At 39.7% G+C, this 16,315-nt stretch overlaps 1 protein-coding gene across 3 annotated transcripts; it reads right to left on the bottom strand.

The window, feature by feature from the left end:
• Positions 1–3,269: 3,269 nt before the first annotated feature.
• wt1b (WT1 transcription factor b) lies at positions 3,270–11,570 on the bottom strand. 3 transcript variants are annotated; one of them, XM_026320466.1, is made up of 10 exons: positions 11,442–11,560; positions 10,853–11,324; positions 9,013–9,135; positions 8,057–8,159; positions 6,727–6,807; positions 6,352–6,457; positions 6,091–6,229; positions 5,871–5,960; positions 4,056–4,148; positions 3,270–3,866 (listed from the first exon to the last, which is right to left on the bottom strand). In XM_026320466.1, exons 2-10 carry the CDS (start codon positions 11,265–11,267, stop codon positions 3,745–3,747), a joined length of 1,272 nt encoding a protein of 423 aa, XP_026176251.1. In that variant the 5' UTR covers positions 11,268–11,324; positions 11,442–11,560; the 3' UTR covers positions 3,270–3,744. The 3 variants fall into 3 exon arrangements, with proteins under 3 accessions (XP_026176251.1, XP_026176250.1, XP_026176252.1); XM_026320465.1 differs by having other exon boundaries at positions 10,853–11,570; XM_026320467.1 differs by having other exon boundaries at positions 4,065–4,148; positions 10,853–11,570.
• Between the last annotated feature and the right edge of the window lie 4,745 nt (positions 11,571–16,315).

Raw genomic sequence — 16,315 nt, 5'->3', positions numbered from 1 at the left:
CTGCATATCTTATATGATATATGCAGAAAGAAACCTTTAAAGTTTTAATTAAAAGATGGGCAAAGTGGTGCACAGTAGAGTTGTTTTGGAGTTTATGACGATGAAGGTGAAGACAATGCTATCCCAGTGAGACTGATATCATTGGACAAAATGCCTCTCTCGCTCCATTTGTCAACATTTGTCTCCCTCCTTACTCTGGTTCTCTCTCCCCATGTCCTAGCATCTGGATACCTTTGGGATAGAGGGGAGGAAATGGGGGACGAGGTCTTGTTTCATCCCTCTCATCCAACTCTTCCCCAGGGGCTTGAGTTGGTTTGTGATCTCACATGATAGAGACACATCTAATCCTGTTAGGAGTTAATATCTTCCAGTGGAATGGAGGAGACAGCAGGAGGGAGAATAGAAGAGAAGATGAAAGATGGAATAGTGGAGGAGAGAGGGGAATACTTAAAAAGCTCTATCTGTCTTTCTTTGCTGACCCACATATAGGATTTGAGTTAGCTTATACATACATGTGTGTTTGTGCTTCTGTGCCTGTGTGTACCCTCATGGGATCTTCCCGGCTGCTGCCTACATATTGACAGACTCCTCTCAAGGTGTTTTCCCCTTTCTGTGTTTCTGTATCTGTTCCATCTCTGCTCCCTGAGTGAGAAAGTTTACCCTCTGGGCCCCATCTGAGCTCCAGGCCCCCAAGGCCTCTGCATTCCCAAAGCTCCTATACACTGGAACCCCTTAGGCTTCCTCCTATACCAGAGGGAATACCCCCTAGAACCCCTAGGCCCCTCAGGTTGTGGAACAGCAGCTCGGTAAAATAAAGGGCTGAGTCTGTCGGCAGCGGACGGCGGGCTTGCTGTCTGGGAATACAACTAAAAACATGCTTCACTTAACATCCTGACAGTGCCTCCTGTTGGTGTAACATTTTTTGTTTTTCATGCAGGCCTCACTGTAACCCTGTTAAGTTTCCTGTCCTGGGCCTTGACCTTAGTAACAATCCCTCAGGGTTCATTGAAGCTTCTGTGCGCTACATGTGCATTGACCTTTCCAGTTCCTGAAGGTTAAAGAATGTTGTTTTGGGTCACAAAATCACAGCAGAAGCTGTATGCTGATTGCAATATGAATGACATATTGGAAAATAGTATCACTTTTTATGAAACCAAGTTAGAAAAAATGATTCATTATCCAATAAAATTCCAAAGCACAAAGAATTTAAAGGCTGGAATTTATATATATGAAATGAACTGTGCTTCACTGTCAGCTTTGATCATGATAGTGAAGTCATACCACATTTTCATTCAAAAAGAAACCTTTTTTGTGGGTTGCAGATGGCTGCTGGGAAGGTAGCAGTCCTGCTGTCCTACAGATGTCTTGGGCTGTGCATTACCAGGTGTATGTCACCTGAGATTACCCACGCTGACACCCCTTAAAGGCAAACAGCCAGCAGTACAGCTGAGGGGGCAGCTGGTGGTGTGTGTGTATATGTGCGTTTATGACTATAGATTGCGGTTGGTTTTGGCAGAATAGGACTCAGTAACATTTGTTGTGTGTTATCAGATATTGCATTTCTTCCAACTATCTCCAATCAGGAAATTTCTTAGTCACTTCATTTAAGGAATGTCGATCAGGTAGATCAATGTAGGGTTGAGGTCAATGTCTCTTTCAGTTTATGTGGTAATGAGGGCAGTAATGATTGAGGATGTTTAAAGCATGAGCTCGTCACGCTCACAGCCTTGGTAGTCTCCAGTTTAGAGTATTGGAGTGAGTAAAATGATCAGTTCCTCTGTCCCTCTGATCTTCATCCACTTCCCAGAGTCCCTGCAGAGAGAGAACAAAAAGAAGCACTTCTTAATCAAAGTACAGTGGATTAAAAAGCAAAAAAATAAATAAATAACAGAACATCGCAGAGAGATTCCCTCACAGCCATTATGTGGATTGGAAAACAAGTTGAATCACCATTTCAAATGATCCGTCTATGACTCTTAAATAAGAAAATGGTATTTTAATCTTTCTGTTAGTTTGGCAAGTGTCAGGGTCTGAAGAGCAAATGAACCAAGCAGTGTGATGCAGATGTGTTCTCACACACTGTACTGTTTGTATGTCTCTGTTAAGTATGAGTGCATGCTTTCAGTAAATGTGTTGTAACACCTGCGAGCCTATGGGTGACCTCAGAACATGGTAGGTTATAGTGGCGGGGTAGGGCTTAACATGATCCCTTCAGCAGGAAACACTTCACTTCAAGAAAATACTGCTGGCAGACATATAAATAAATCTGGGTGTTCACGCTTGTGTGAATCAGAAAATGGGGTAAAATAGAACAGTAATAAAAGAAAAAATTATATAACTCATTGTCTCTACTGGCCATCTAACAGCTAAATATACTATGATTCTATGTGTGTGTTTATAATGCCTTACCAGGTGCATGACATTATTAGCCCATAGCCAATGCTATCTGTGTCCACATTGAGTCATATTTTATTAACATGCCTGCTGTAGCTGAATCACCCCATCTCTTATAGCGCACAAGGCAACACACAACTCCATCCACATCATGTATATTTGATGATTCAGGGCAGATTCTGAACATGCCTTCTTGTTTTTCACTTCCCTTGACATAACCTTATTTATTGTAGATAATCAATGTCAATAAGGGCATGAATAAAGAGGATTTAGGGCACATGAAGACAAGAAAAGTAGTATTACTAGTAGTCACTCTCACTGCACTGGTAATTCCATTTGCTGCACTGAAAAGGCCAATACTGCCATCATGTGGTTCGAGGTTGTATGGTGCCACATCAGAAGCTGTTATTTACAATTTGTACTCTGTTGTGTGTGTGCACGATGGGGCCCAGACTATGCAGAAGGAGGAAGTCAGTGAAGTACATCCAGCTGACACAAAGGTATGTCTTTTCTAATGGGATGTACTAGCCTCCATATGGTCCTATTTATAAAGATGTGTTGGAGTCTTAGGAGGGTGAGACCTGCACCATGTCAGAGTCACGTGGGGTGCCTTCTCATCCCCCAGCATCACGACTCATAGGTGGCCTTTCTTTTTCTTTTCTTTTTCTTCTTTATGTGCTCTCTCTCTCTCTCTCACACATACACACACACCTACACAGACACACACACAAAAGACACATGGTTCATGACACTGAGGTGAATCAGCATTTTATAAACTTACAAGAACACAGAAAATACAAAAGGAATGCCTATAAGGATTACTAATGCAAATATATATATATATATATATATATATATATATATACAAAGCAAGGTTCATGTGCAGTGTGAAAAATCAAAAAAAGCAAAAAATCGCTGTGTTCAGCTTAATGCACAAAAAGTGACACACTTAAATCCAGTTTACAGGGTCCAACATATTTTTAAGGTGACACAATTTTACCAAGAAAACAAGAAGCCAGTGCAAGGGTACTAATATATCCAAAATAGTGTATCACCTTTTTACATATCTTACATAAAAAATCTTCTTGGTTCATAATAATTGTGGTACTGTCTGTTTTTTAATGTCAAATAACCAGAGCAAGTGCTAGTTGAAGTGCATCATCAGGATCTTTTGGATCATCAGTGACCCTATTCTCCTGACGGCTTCTGGCTGAGGGAAGCATCAGCTGTGTTCACCACTTCAGTGAGTCTGACAAGGCACCGTGACCGCTGACCAGGGTCCAAGCGGCTTTTTCTGCTAGCTGGCATAACATATTGTCACCTTCCTCTTTGTCATCCTCCTCTAGCTGCTCAGTTGGCAGGCTGCAGCTTGGTCAGGTTTCTCTGGTGCATGCTGTGGTGGCGCACCAGCTCGTCAGAGCGGGCAAACTTCTTCTGACAGTTGGACCAGTGGCAGGTAAAAGGCTTCTCACCTAACAAGGAGGGGACAAATAAGGAAAAACAAGAGAAACTGTTGCTTTAGGGTAAATTAAACTCTTAGATCACTGGCTTTTCTTTTTGATTTCTAATATTTTTTTTGAGAATTAAAGTCCGAGGACCCATCTTAAAAAAAAATCTCGCTGGCATAAAAATGGAGAGATAGAAAATAAAGGTATACGCACTTGTTTTACCTGTATGAGTCCGAGTGTGAGTCTTAAGATGATCTGACCGTGAAAACCTTCTCTGACATGTCTCGCACTGGAAAGGCTTCACTCCTACACAAAGATGTTGGTGGTTGTGGCCGTGACATATGCAGACATGCAAAGAAGGTGAGGTAAGAATCAAAAGTTTAAACATTCAATTAGATGGAGCATTCACTGTGGAGGTGGAAAGCATTACAAATAACTGTTTGGGCGATTTTAGTTTCAACGTATTTGTGTGTGATGTCTAATGATGCCATATACAGTGGGTACGGAAAGTATTCAGACCCCTTTAAATTTTTCACTCTTTGTGTCATTGCAGCCATTTGCCAAAATCAAAAAAGTTCATTTTATTTCTCATTAATGTACACTCAGCACCCCATCTTGACAGAAAAAAACAGAAATGTAGACATTTTTGCTAATTTATTAAAAAAGAAAAACTGAAATATCACATGACTGATTGGACTTGATTAGGAAAGGCACACACCTGTCTATATAAGACCTTACAGCTCACAGTGCATGTCAGAGGAAATGAGAATCATGAGGTCGAAGGAACTGCTCAAGGAGCTCAGAGACAGAATTGTGGCAAGGCACATATCTGGCCAAGGTTACAAAAGAATTTCTGCAGCACTCAAGGTTCCTAAGAGCACAGTGGCCTCCATAATCCTCAAATGGAAAAAGTTTGGGACGACCAGAAGTCTTCCTAGACCTGGCCGTCCAGCCAAACTGAGCAATCGTGGGCGAAGAGCCTTGGTGAGAGAGGTAAAGAAGAACCCAAAGATCATTGTGGCTGAGCTCCAGAGATGCAGTAGGGAGATGGGAGAAAGTTCCACAAAGTCAACTATCACTGCAGCCCTCCACCAGTCGGGGCTTTATGGCAGAGTGGCCCTACGGAAGCCTCTCCTCAGTGCAAGACACATGAAAGCCCGCATAGAGTTTGCCAAAAAACACATGAAGGACTCCCAGACTATGAGAAATAAGATTCTCTGGTCTGATGAGACCAAGATTGAACTTTTTGGCCTTAATTCTAAGCGGTATGTGTGGAGAAAACCAGGCACTGCTCATCCCCTGCCCAATACAATCCCTACAGTGAAACATGGTGGTGGGAGCATCATGTTGTGGGGGTGTTTTTCAGCTGCAGGGACAGGACGACTGGTTGCAATTGAAGGAAAGATGAATGTGGCCAAGTACAGAGATATCCTGGAAGAAAACCTCTTCCAGAGTGCTCAGGACCTCAGACTGGGCCGAAGGTTCACCTTTCAACAGGACAATGACCCTAAGCACAAGCTAAAATAACAAAGGAGTGACTTCAGAACAACTCTGTGACCGTTCTTGACTGGCCCAGCCAGAGCCCTGACCTAAACCCAATTGAGCATCTCTGGAGAGACCTGAAAATGGCTGTCCACCAACGTTCACCATCCAACCTGACAGAACTGGAGAGGATCTGCAAGGAAGAATGGCAGAAGATCCCCAAATCCAGGTGTGAAAAACTGCATCATTCCCAAGAAGACTCATGGCTGTACTAGCTCAAAAGGGTGCTTTTACTCAATACTGAGCACAGGGTCTGAATACTTATGACCATGTGATATTTCAGTTTTTCTTTTTTAATAAATTAGCAAAAATTTCTACATTTCTGTTTTTTTCTGTCAAGATGGGGTGCTGAGTGTACATTAATGAGAAATAAAATGAACTTTTTTGATTTTGGCAAATGGCTGCAATGACACAAAGAGTGAAAAATTTAAAGTGGTCTGAATACTTTCCGTACCCACTGTAGATGCAGTAGTTTGGCCAGTCTACCTGTGTGTCTTCGCTGGTGCCTCTTTAACTGGTCTGAGCGAGAAAATCTGCGGCCGCAGTCAGTGAAATCACACTGGTAAGGCTTCTCTCCTGCAAAATAAACCACCCACATCATTACCATCAACGTCAGACCACAGGCATTGTAACTGATAAAAAAAAGCAGGTTGAGTTTTGAGGTCTTTCAGGAGGGAATAAACAGGCATAAATCACATCATCTCACCTGTGTGTTTACGACCATGCATCTGCAGATGTGACAGTTTGAAGTATCTCTTGCTGCAGCCAGGATAAGCACACACAAATGGACGCTTCTCTGAAGACCTCACGACTGGATGAGCAATACCAGGTACCCGTCTCACATCCTTTAAAAAAGAGACAAAGAAAAAAGCAAACAGCTTTATGGTAATGGCTGTGTATGTGAAATGCCCACAGTTTGCATTTTTGTGTAGTTTTTTAACATGCATGCACTTGTGTGTTAACTGACCTGACGTCCCCTGAAGACACCATGAGTGTGTATGTGGTACTGGGCACTAACAAGCATTGGTGGAGATGTGGCTGTGGAGTCACTGTCATAGCTGGTTGCATGGCCACTGTCAGACAGCAGCAAAATTAAAAATAAGTTAAAATAATAGAAATTTAAAGTGCATAACTTACAGTTTTGACATGGCAAAGATTTTTTATAGATTTGTCACAGGCAGGTGCTGTAAAAACCCAGTAAAGCCAAAATGAAGTTAAAAAAGATTGAGAGTAAATGCACACAGGCCAACAGTCATGTGATCAAATCCTCCCCTTCCTCACCACAAGCACTGTTCTATACTCAAGAAGACAGAGTGGTATGTAAAAAAATCCAATGGTTCACCTCTTCATGGAAGATGCCAGTGTGTTCATCTGGTTCCATGTTACACACTCCAGCTGAGATGCCATTTGGTATAGATTTTCACTGAGTGAAATATACAGTGCAGTCATTAAGATATCACAGTTAATGGTAAAATATTACATTTCCCTCTTTATTTGATGAAATTTAATTTAAGTAAAATTTCAAGACAACAAAATAGGTTAATACAATAAAATGGTATAGAGCAGGGTTAATTTTGAGGTTATACCAAATATATTTTTTATTTGACTTATCATTGGGAAATTCTTTAATGAGAAGACAGCAATATTTCTGTGCATTCTCCTGTCATTTCTCTTGCCTTGTATGGATAATAAAGATGTTTCATTCAGGGGAACTCCAAATGGTTGGCTTATTACACATCATGTCCACCCATCACACTCCTCACTGGCTTCATTAAAAAACATGGGCTCTCAGCCATTCTTTACCTTGGCAGATGACACTAGTACACAAACATACACACAGTACAGAAAAACACACACTTGGAGGTGTGATTGTGCATACTGCGGGGGTGAGTGCCTCCGTGCCTAGTACACCATGGACCAGTGCATGACATCACTCTGTCCTCAGTATCATTAAAGGCGGGAAACAGTTTCGGGGGGAATTCTGGACGGCATTCCTTGAGAAGTCCTTGACGGAAGGATTGTGATGGTTCACTAATCAGCTCTGAACTATGTTAAACTGTGGAAAGGCTCACTGATATCTGACACACTGTATATACACAGTGTGAGTGAGCAATCATATGTGTGTGCATGTTTCTGTGTTTATTTGAGGGTTTCCAGTTGCTAGCCTCTTAAAACAGTGAAGTCTTCCCCCTTCTTATCAAAAGCTTTTCCAGTATTTGGGTTGTACATGTTCCTTTTCTCCAACAACACTGTGGGGTGGCATTCAAAGAATTTCATCCCAATTTTCCCTTTGAGATGTCCCAGCCTTAGCCAACTCATCCCCACTTAACTCTCACTTTCACTGAACTTGTCTCGTTTACTTCTCTCATTTACTTCTCTCCTCATTTTTCCTCAGCGTGAACTCCGACACATCAGCAGTTGATCACTCAGTGTTTGTTTTGGCCTGCTGAGCGCCAGTGGGCAGCACTTAACCTCAGAACAAATTAGGATTCACTATCCAGAAAGTGGAGAAACAGGCACAGGACTCATCGTAGGATCAGAGAGAGTTCACACTTCAAAAAATTACCAGTAGGTGAGCAAGCTGCATGTGGTGATTTGCGCTGAAAAGAGATTCAAAGTTGAAGGAGTCAAACATAGCAACAATAAATGCAGGCAGGGACAAAAAGTTGTACCTGTTGTAGTTTCTCAGCAGCAGAGCTTGGCTGCTTGGACAGGATTCTGAAGGACTGTGGCAACCAAACATGGGAGGAGGAGGAGCTGGATACTGCTGGTCAACTAAGGATTAAAAAAAATGCTTCAAAATATAGCTGCGATTCCTTATTTTATCAACCAATCTAGCAAATACCATCTTCATTAGTAATTAACATACGGTACTCAACATATTGTAATATCAGACTAAGAAACTGGGCAGATATTTACATTTAAGAAGCTAGAAGCAATGAATTTCTGTCATTTTGCTCAAAAACATGACTGAAACAATAAATTATTAAAATGGCTTCAAATTAATTTTCTTGTGAACAGCTAATCAATTCATCAACTAATGGTTTCATCTTTATTTCAGAAGGTTGCTGTCTATCTCCAAAGTTCATCTGCACACCTTCCATAGTGCTACACAAATTTATCTCTCTAGTAATATTAGACAGAAAATCTTAAGAGTAATGGTATTCAAAAATATTTGAAGTATTAAATGTTTTCTTTCCCAAACACATGACACATTTTCATAACATTGTATTTAAAAATGAATAGTTTATTTCAAAGACAAACACACTTTTCAAAGACTGAACAGGGTAATAAGAATGGTTTTTTTTCAGGTTCATACAGTATAATGGTCCCCAGACAGTCTCTGCCTTTCCAGCAAAGTCATGTAAAGCTTTTCCTCAAGTCATCATTTCAAGAGTCATTAACCATACATACGTTTAAAGAGCGACAGGCATAATGTGTTTATGTATGCCTGCATTTATGAATATGTGTGCAGACAGAGATGGAGAGAGTTGAAGGAAAATGGATAATAGCATTCCTCTTGTGCTATAAGAAATGACAGCTTACTTATATAACCTTGCTGGGACATGACAGTCTTCCAGTTTGCAAGTCAATTTAGTGGAGAAAACATCGGGATGAATACAGTTACCTATGTTGTTTGGCGGTGACAGCATGTCCTCATGTTTGAAGGGCAGGCTGGAGAGCTGAGGAGTGTGGTGAGATAGTGTGTGACCATAATTGGGGTTGTTGTCCAAACCTACTGTTCCATAACCTGAAAATAGAAAAGAAAAGGAGAGACAATGGAACATTAACATAGTCTTATAGTTGCCTATTCCCTGGTTGAGTCATTAGATTACGATGTCACAAATGACAGCAACATTTCGAAGATTACAAAGTCTGCAGCATGTAGTCAATTATTTGAATCCCACTGGTAGTAGCTCTTAGTGACTGGCAGAGAGACATTCATCAAACTACTAAATCCTCTTTCCTTGTAACATATTCTTTGGCCTTGTGGTTGAAATATTTATGCCAGGTGGAAAAAGAAGTTTGGCAAACACCACAGACGGACTGAGATGAGCTGCTGTAGAATATGCTAGGTAAAAAAAACAAGGTTGAGTAGTCATGCATTACATATATGCTAACTTAATTAGACTGCAAAACCTGTAAGTATTGCTTCATCCGGCATTATTTTAGTGTATTCCAATGTATAATATATAGAAAACTAAAAAAGTGTTGAATTTGATAAAGCTGTGTGAGAATGATCATCTGCACATACAATGAGTGCTTATTTTATATGCACATACAGCATGGACAGTGTGCTACACCCTGAGTCAGTCCAGATAAGGATGTTGAAAAATCACTCAAACGCTTAATTAATTCCCTTTAGCTTGCAGAATGCTAAACTGAATATTTATCAAAAACTACTTTCCACTAAGCAATCAAGACTCATTGCAGACTGTCTCTGAAAGCCACATGAACCGCCGCTGACATTTGAGAAACAAGCCACAACAAACAACAGACATTCTCACTGTTTACCGAATAGGTTGAGGAGTCATATAGAAGATATAGAGAAATTAAGTTTGATTCCAAGTTAAGTTTCCCCAGGCATTGCATCTTAATGCGTTAACTACACCCAGTACTTCAGGGTTGTTTAGGCCATTGTTATTTTTATATTAAAGATAATGTTTAGAGATGTTAATTTTACCTTAAGCAGGACATTCAAAACTGCACAGGTTACACATATTGATAATCAGTAATAACAGTGACCTGTATGTGTGAAAAGAGCTAGAGCAGACTGTATCAGTTTGCAATGATACTGTATTAAGTTGGGATTAAAAACAACCCAGTAGTAATATGAAAAATGACACAAGCACTGGGTCAAAACAACAGCTTGTACACAAATCCTGCATGAACACAAACTTTAAATGGAAGGACTCATTTGAAAGTGTGTGGTTACAAAAATTACATTTGATAAATGTAAAAATAAGGTATGCAGTAATAAGACATTATCAAAACTTATAAATTATATGTTATGTTATATTATGTTATGCATTCAACATGATAACCTGAATTTCCCTTTGGGGATCTCTAAAGTTGATCTTACCTTATCTTAAAATGGATTAATAACATTTTTGTTTACTGTGGTTTATAAAAATGAAACATCTCATGTGTCCTCAAAAGCATTGTAGTGGAAAGGAACCATAAGACATTGCTGCCAGTGCATCACAAAAACGCTGTCAAGCTCATTCCTATGATGGGACAGAATGACCCAGTACAGCATATAACAACATGCTCAGACACAACATTGCTGACAATCCCTAAACATGGAGTAACATCATGAACATACAGCAGAAAATGTGACAAAAAATTAATTTCACTGATTCGTGTATATGAAAACAACTGCTACTCATGTTTCACAGCTTCTACATAACATTAAACGTGATCAGAGGAGACAGACGTAGGACTGTATGGTAATAGGGCATGCTTACCCTCAGTCCTGGGTGCAGGACTGTCGACACCGCTGGGCAGATAAGTTCCATTGGGAAACACTCTTGGTTGACCAGCAGTTGGTTCTCCAAAGGCCCCAACCCGACAGGGGCCTGAGCCTGTAAACTGGCCTGAGAAGTGCACTGTGAACGCCCCAAGTCCACAGTGAGGGTCCTCTATGGAGTCAGCAGTCCCCCAACCTGGTTCCTGCTTGATGAGGGAGTGATGGGAGGGCAGACAGCTGTAGGGAGAGCTGGGGTGGAGGTCCAGCAGTGGGGTCCACTGGCCACTGCCAACAGACATCCCACAGCCACCACCAGTTCCTGGTAAGGATGGCACAGGAGGCGCTGGAGTTAAGAAGGTCAGATCTCGAACATCTGACGCCATGGACATGGCTCCACACGGTTCAGTCAGCATTGGTGAAGAAGTTCAAGAAAGTCCAAGCAAGGATTGATGGTATTCCAGGAGAGGACACTGGGAAATTAAAAAGTGACAAAGTAATACACTCCTAAGACTTAAACAAAAACGCTACCAGAAGAAACAAGGAGCCATCTTTCTGACTGAAGTGATTAAGGGAATATTGAAATTAACTGAATGAATGATGTCCAAAGCCTGGATGCCAATGTTTTAGGCTTCCTGGGTGTCTGCAGTGGATTTAGAGTAATCTGTGAGGGTATCAGTGCTTTGTCTTTGTGTGTCTATAATGTCTGGCTTTCCTTACTCTCCTGAAGGCTCAAATACTGTGTATCTCATTGGACAGGGGGAGGAGCAAGGGAGTCTGAGAAGAAGGTGACTCCCTTGCCATGCCTGAACCAGCACAGACTGCACTTCTGAGTAGCTCTTACTAACTCATTTTGCATGAGTGGGTGTTGTTCTCCTTTTTTCCCCCAAGTTCTTCATATTACATGTTTGTGCTAACTCAAATGAATAAGAGCATGCAAGGAGGAAATAGATGTATTTTGTTTATGTAAAAAATTAAATGCTTAAAGAAAGAAAGAGCTACATGTGTAGAAACTAAATAAAAGAGAAGTCCTCATTATGCTGTTTGCAGATGATAAACTGAAACTGTATCAAATAAAAACACATGCACATTGCATCTTCAGTGTGTGTGTTATCAAAGGTCTGGATATCTGAATACATAAGACTGAACAAAAATTACCAATACTAAAGTTTAACAAGATTTTTAGAAATCTTATTTCAAGACCAGCAATATATGAGATGTTTTGCTATCTGTACGATCTCTCAAACATTCATCATCATTTCTTTTTATTCTGACTCATCTGTTTTCTGAAATCTACCCCACTTTCAAAATAGGTTACTAAACTAAACTGGATGAGGCAATGACATAAATGAAAGAGGAGGAAAGCAAAAAAATACATGATACCAAAACATATTTTTATAATGCTGTATCCTTTATTTTTACCAATGTGTTCATTCAGGTTAATGCATTTATACATCAGAGGCATTTATACTTAGTGACATGTTAAAAAAAAAAAGCATTCAATTAATTAATTAATTTACACACCAACTCATTATTTCTCAAAATGTAAAAATAGTAAAATGTACAGAATCAGAATGTATGTGCTCTGTATTTCCCCATTTTGTTAAAAGTACTGTTTTATTAAAAGCAACTCACAAACTGCAGTGCCTTGGAACAAAGCCACATCACACAAAAGGATAATTATTTATTAGTCAAAAAGCAAGAGAGTGTGTATGTGTGTGAGAGAGAGAGAGAGAGAGTGTGTGAGTACTTAAGAGATAGGGTTCTGACCTTAACTCCAGCTTAACTCAGTGTGGAACTACACAGGAATGCAGTAACTTGGAATATCCCTATAAATTCAAGACAGCTGCTGTGGATCTTTTAACATTATAGTATTTGTCAGATCAGCACTTGGTTTCCTTCTTTCATTTAAAGCTTGGTGACAATGTGTTCATTTAGAAAAATGTATGCAGTGCTGCAGTAGAATGGTTGGTTATATTAAGTTATAATTATCAATCTGCATTTGCTGCACGTTACCCCCACCATACCCTCCCAAAGAGATATTGATTTTCACAGAATGGCTTTTCGACTAATAATAGTCCATGTGGGCATTACTCTCTTAAACTCCTAATGGACACTTTTACTATTTAGACCACGTTATGGTGCGTAATGATAAATTCTCCATCAGTACTTTAGCCTTACAAAGTGATTTTATTTGTTTTATATCACACATGCATTTGGAGATGGCTTCACAAATCCACTGCAAATCTGAGATCAGAGACCATGGACAAAGCTATGACATAAGGATTGTTAGCCAGTTCCTGTCATCAACATCTGGAATATTAGTCTAGGATTCCAGTGAATGTCATTGACCCCTAATTGGACTTAAAAAGAAGTGGCGGGTGTTTTTTGTGTGGAGGGACATTAGAGATGAGAGAGGGAAAAAAGGATGGAAAAAGACAGAGCGAGAAGTCCAAAGTCACTTGAAGAGTGATGAAATTATCTAGCAAACTGCTGAGGTGGCATTAACAGAGACAACTGTTGTCATCTTGTCAGTCATCATTGCAAAATTTCACTGACCTATCTTTCATAACTCTTATTTTAAATTTTGGTAATTTAAGTTCAGTTGAAGAAGTGTATGCTACACCATCTTTTGTGATTGGATAATGAACACTCAGGCTGCTTGTGCAGAGTAGTAGTAATATTAGTTACAGTTGCTTAATAACAGGCCAAAGACAAAAGTGAGTTCCTATACAGCAAGTTTAGGCCTTAAAAACTGCCTAACCTTTGACCTCTGTGGAACACTGTTATAGTAGTCCAGATGTTTGTCTTTTTGTTATCATTATATTAATCATTTTATCAGATTATTTCTGGCCGTTTCTGTTAGTTTAATCTGTCATTTTGAAAACTCCTGAAATACATAAAAAATTAAGGGTTGGATTATGCTTGAACAAAACCAATTTTTATGAGTTGTCATCTTGTTTGTTTTGTAAAGTTGCAGAAAATATTTGCCCAGTTTTTGCATTACAAGGAAATACGAGACAATCTAACAAACCATGTCAGCAACAGTTATAACCTTACAATTGCCCCTAAAAGCTATACACAGATTCAGCTTGGTGGTTTGTGGTAATGTGGAAGATAAAGTGCTCACTGACTTACACTATTCTGGGAAATAATGAGAGCAAAGGCAGACCCTTATCCCTGAGGAACACCAAGACATTCAGAGGATGTCCACGTGGCTGAGTTCAAAATAGTAGCAAAGAAAATTAATTTCTCCCACAATTTCAAACCCTTCTGTGGTCCACCCACTACAAAACACAAACTAAAATAATGTACTATGTGTACAAAAGGTTATGGCATTATTAAAATTATCTTGCCAAAAATCAGAGACAGAGAGAGAGAGAGACAAAGAAAATGCAAAGCCTCTGAGCCAATTCAAATGCTGGCTGTGCCTTCCCCAGAGGAGTCTTCAACGGGGATTCATCAAAGGTGACAGGGCCAAGAGAAAACAACCCTTTCAGCCCCTATGACGAATGGCAGTCCCCAAATACACCCATTCTTCAGATCAATCTCTGGTCAACTCAGGGTTTAAAACAATATAACTGTGCATAGGAAGGAAAGTGGTCAGTACTGCCTCTGACCCTTAACAAGAAATATACAAGACTGACTTTCTACAGCATGATGAGTAAGAGGGAATGTGAGAAGGCTTGTTTCAGTCAGGGAGACGCATGATAAACTACAAAGGTATGTGACCTGGCAGTACATATGAAAAACAAATGACTTTTTCCATTTGAATCAGTATTCATGCTTCCGTAACTGCAAATACATTATTAAACTGCTTCTATTTAAACCAAGGGCACTGGTGAGTTTAAATGACTAGATTGTATCTACATATTTTAAATGTTAGTAATCAGTAATCAAATGGCTCTGACATGATCATCAAAACATGAAGTGGGAGAGGACAGCCAAAGAACAACAGGTGTTGGATGTGTTGACAGTGGGATAAAAAAGGCCCAGTCCTTGACTTCTCTTGTGAGGATGAAAACAAACTGATAACAAAACCAATGTTTCATCATTTCCCTTCCATCTGCCTGTGGCCTCTGGGAAATGGTTACTTTTTAAAGCAAAACTCAAGCAGAACAATATTCCTCTGTCTTCCTTCACTACTTTCTGAGAACAGTGTTTGGGGTTTGAGACAGCAAGACTTCTGCTCTTTGACATGTCAATGCACTGGGTATCATTACTCATGAGTTTAAAAATTTAAGGATACATTTGGAAACATTCATATTGTGCCTAAAATTGATTTAACTTTCATACAGTGTTCCTCTTCCCTATGAGCCACATAGAAAACAATAATCCCCCATATTTAATTCTCACTCATATCAACTCTGAGCTCTCGTGTCGCATATCAGCCTGTGTAAGAAAAAGAGAGAAAAGATCTGTGGGAGAGCAGGCTTTACCATGGTTCATGTGTCAGACAACACTGATGCAGCGATGTTTTGCACCACTTCTGCTTCATGTTGATGGTCACCTTTCCCCCCTAAATCACCAAACCCTCTTTCTCCCATATTTAAGCTGGATGCTCCTGGATCAAATGCAAGATATAATATTTTAAATCGAGGAACATGAACCCACAGAACTTAAAACTACTGAAAAAGGCTGGTAATATGCAAAATATCAATCATTTGATTTTATTTGTGGCACTAGAGCAGCTGGTTCCTTCTGAAGAGATAAATTCAGCTAACACCGCTGCAACACATTGCAATTTTTACCTAATATCACTCAAACAAATTGTGCATTTGTTGGGGGCTATTTTTATCTGCATATTAATATACATTTCATGGCCTAGGGAGTAGCAGATGGCATATGTGGAGGATTAATTTCCTTTCATTTCAATTACAGAATTCATGGGAACATTGTGGCTCAGTGATATGTTTTTAAAATAGTTTAGTTTTTGGGCAACAATGGAAGGCTATAGAACAGTGGAATAAGCAGGTTTTTTGGTTTCATAGAAAATGACAGACTTGTCAGATTTGATTTTTAATGAGGTTTGCTGAGATTATAAAAAATATATAAAATGGAGTATATTATTCTGACAAATTACAATTGTTGGACATTTTACGCTTTTTGTCATTTTCATTCAATCATTTTGTCAGCTAATGGTTAAACCCCACACATAATTCAATTCAATTCAATTCAATTTTATTTGTATAGCGCCAAATCACAATACAAATCATCTCAGGCACTTTACAAAAACTAAAACTAAAAACCCAACAATTCCCTTATGAGCAAGCACTTGGCGACAGTGGAGAGGAAAAAACTCCCTTTAACGGAAGAAAAAAACCTCCAGCAGAACCGGGCTCAGTTTGGGTGGCCATCTGCCTCGACCGGTTGGGGTGAGTGGATAGAGCAGAGAGAAAAGAACAGCAACAATAAACAACAAATAGACACTGCAAGTTGGTGGGGCCAGTAACTGCACATCAGC

The sequence above is a fragment of the Mastacembelus armatus genome, chromosome 3 (assembly GCF_900324485.2).
Source record: "Mastacembelus armatus chromosome 3, fMasArm1.2, whole genome shotgun sequence".
Classification (NCBI taxonomy): domain Eukaryota; kingdom Metazoa; phylum Chordata; class Actinopteri; order Synbranchiformes; family Mastacembelidae; genus Mastacembelus; species Mastacembelus armatus.
Note: the sequence above shows the minus strand (reverse complement) of the source record. Positions and strands in the feature narration are given on the sequence as shown.

Excerpts from the sequence above, each read along its gene's own strand:
- wt1b (XM_026320465.1), bottom strand. The coding sequence starts at position 11,267 with ATGCTGACTGAACCGTGTGGAGCCATGTCCATGGCGTCAGATGTTCGA. Across the intron at positions 6,808-8,056 it reads CTGCTGAGAAACTACAACAG|TGAAAATCTATACCAAATGG; the intron begins GTACAACTTTTT and ends TATTTCACTCAG. Across the intron at positions 6,230-6,351 it reads GTGTCTTCAGGGGACGTCAG|GATGTGAGACGGGTACCTGG; the intron begins GTCAGTTAACAC and ends TCTTTTTTAAAG.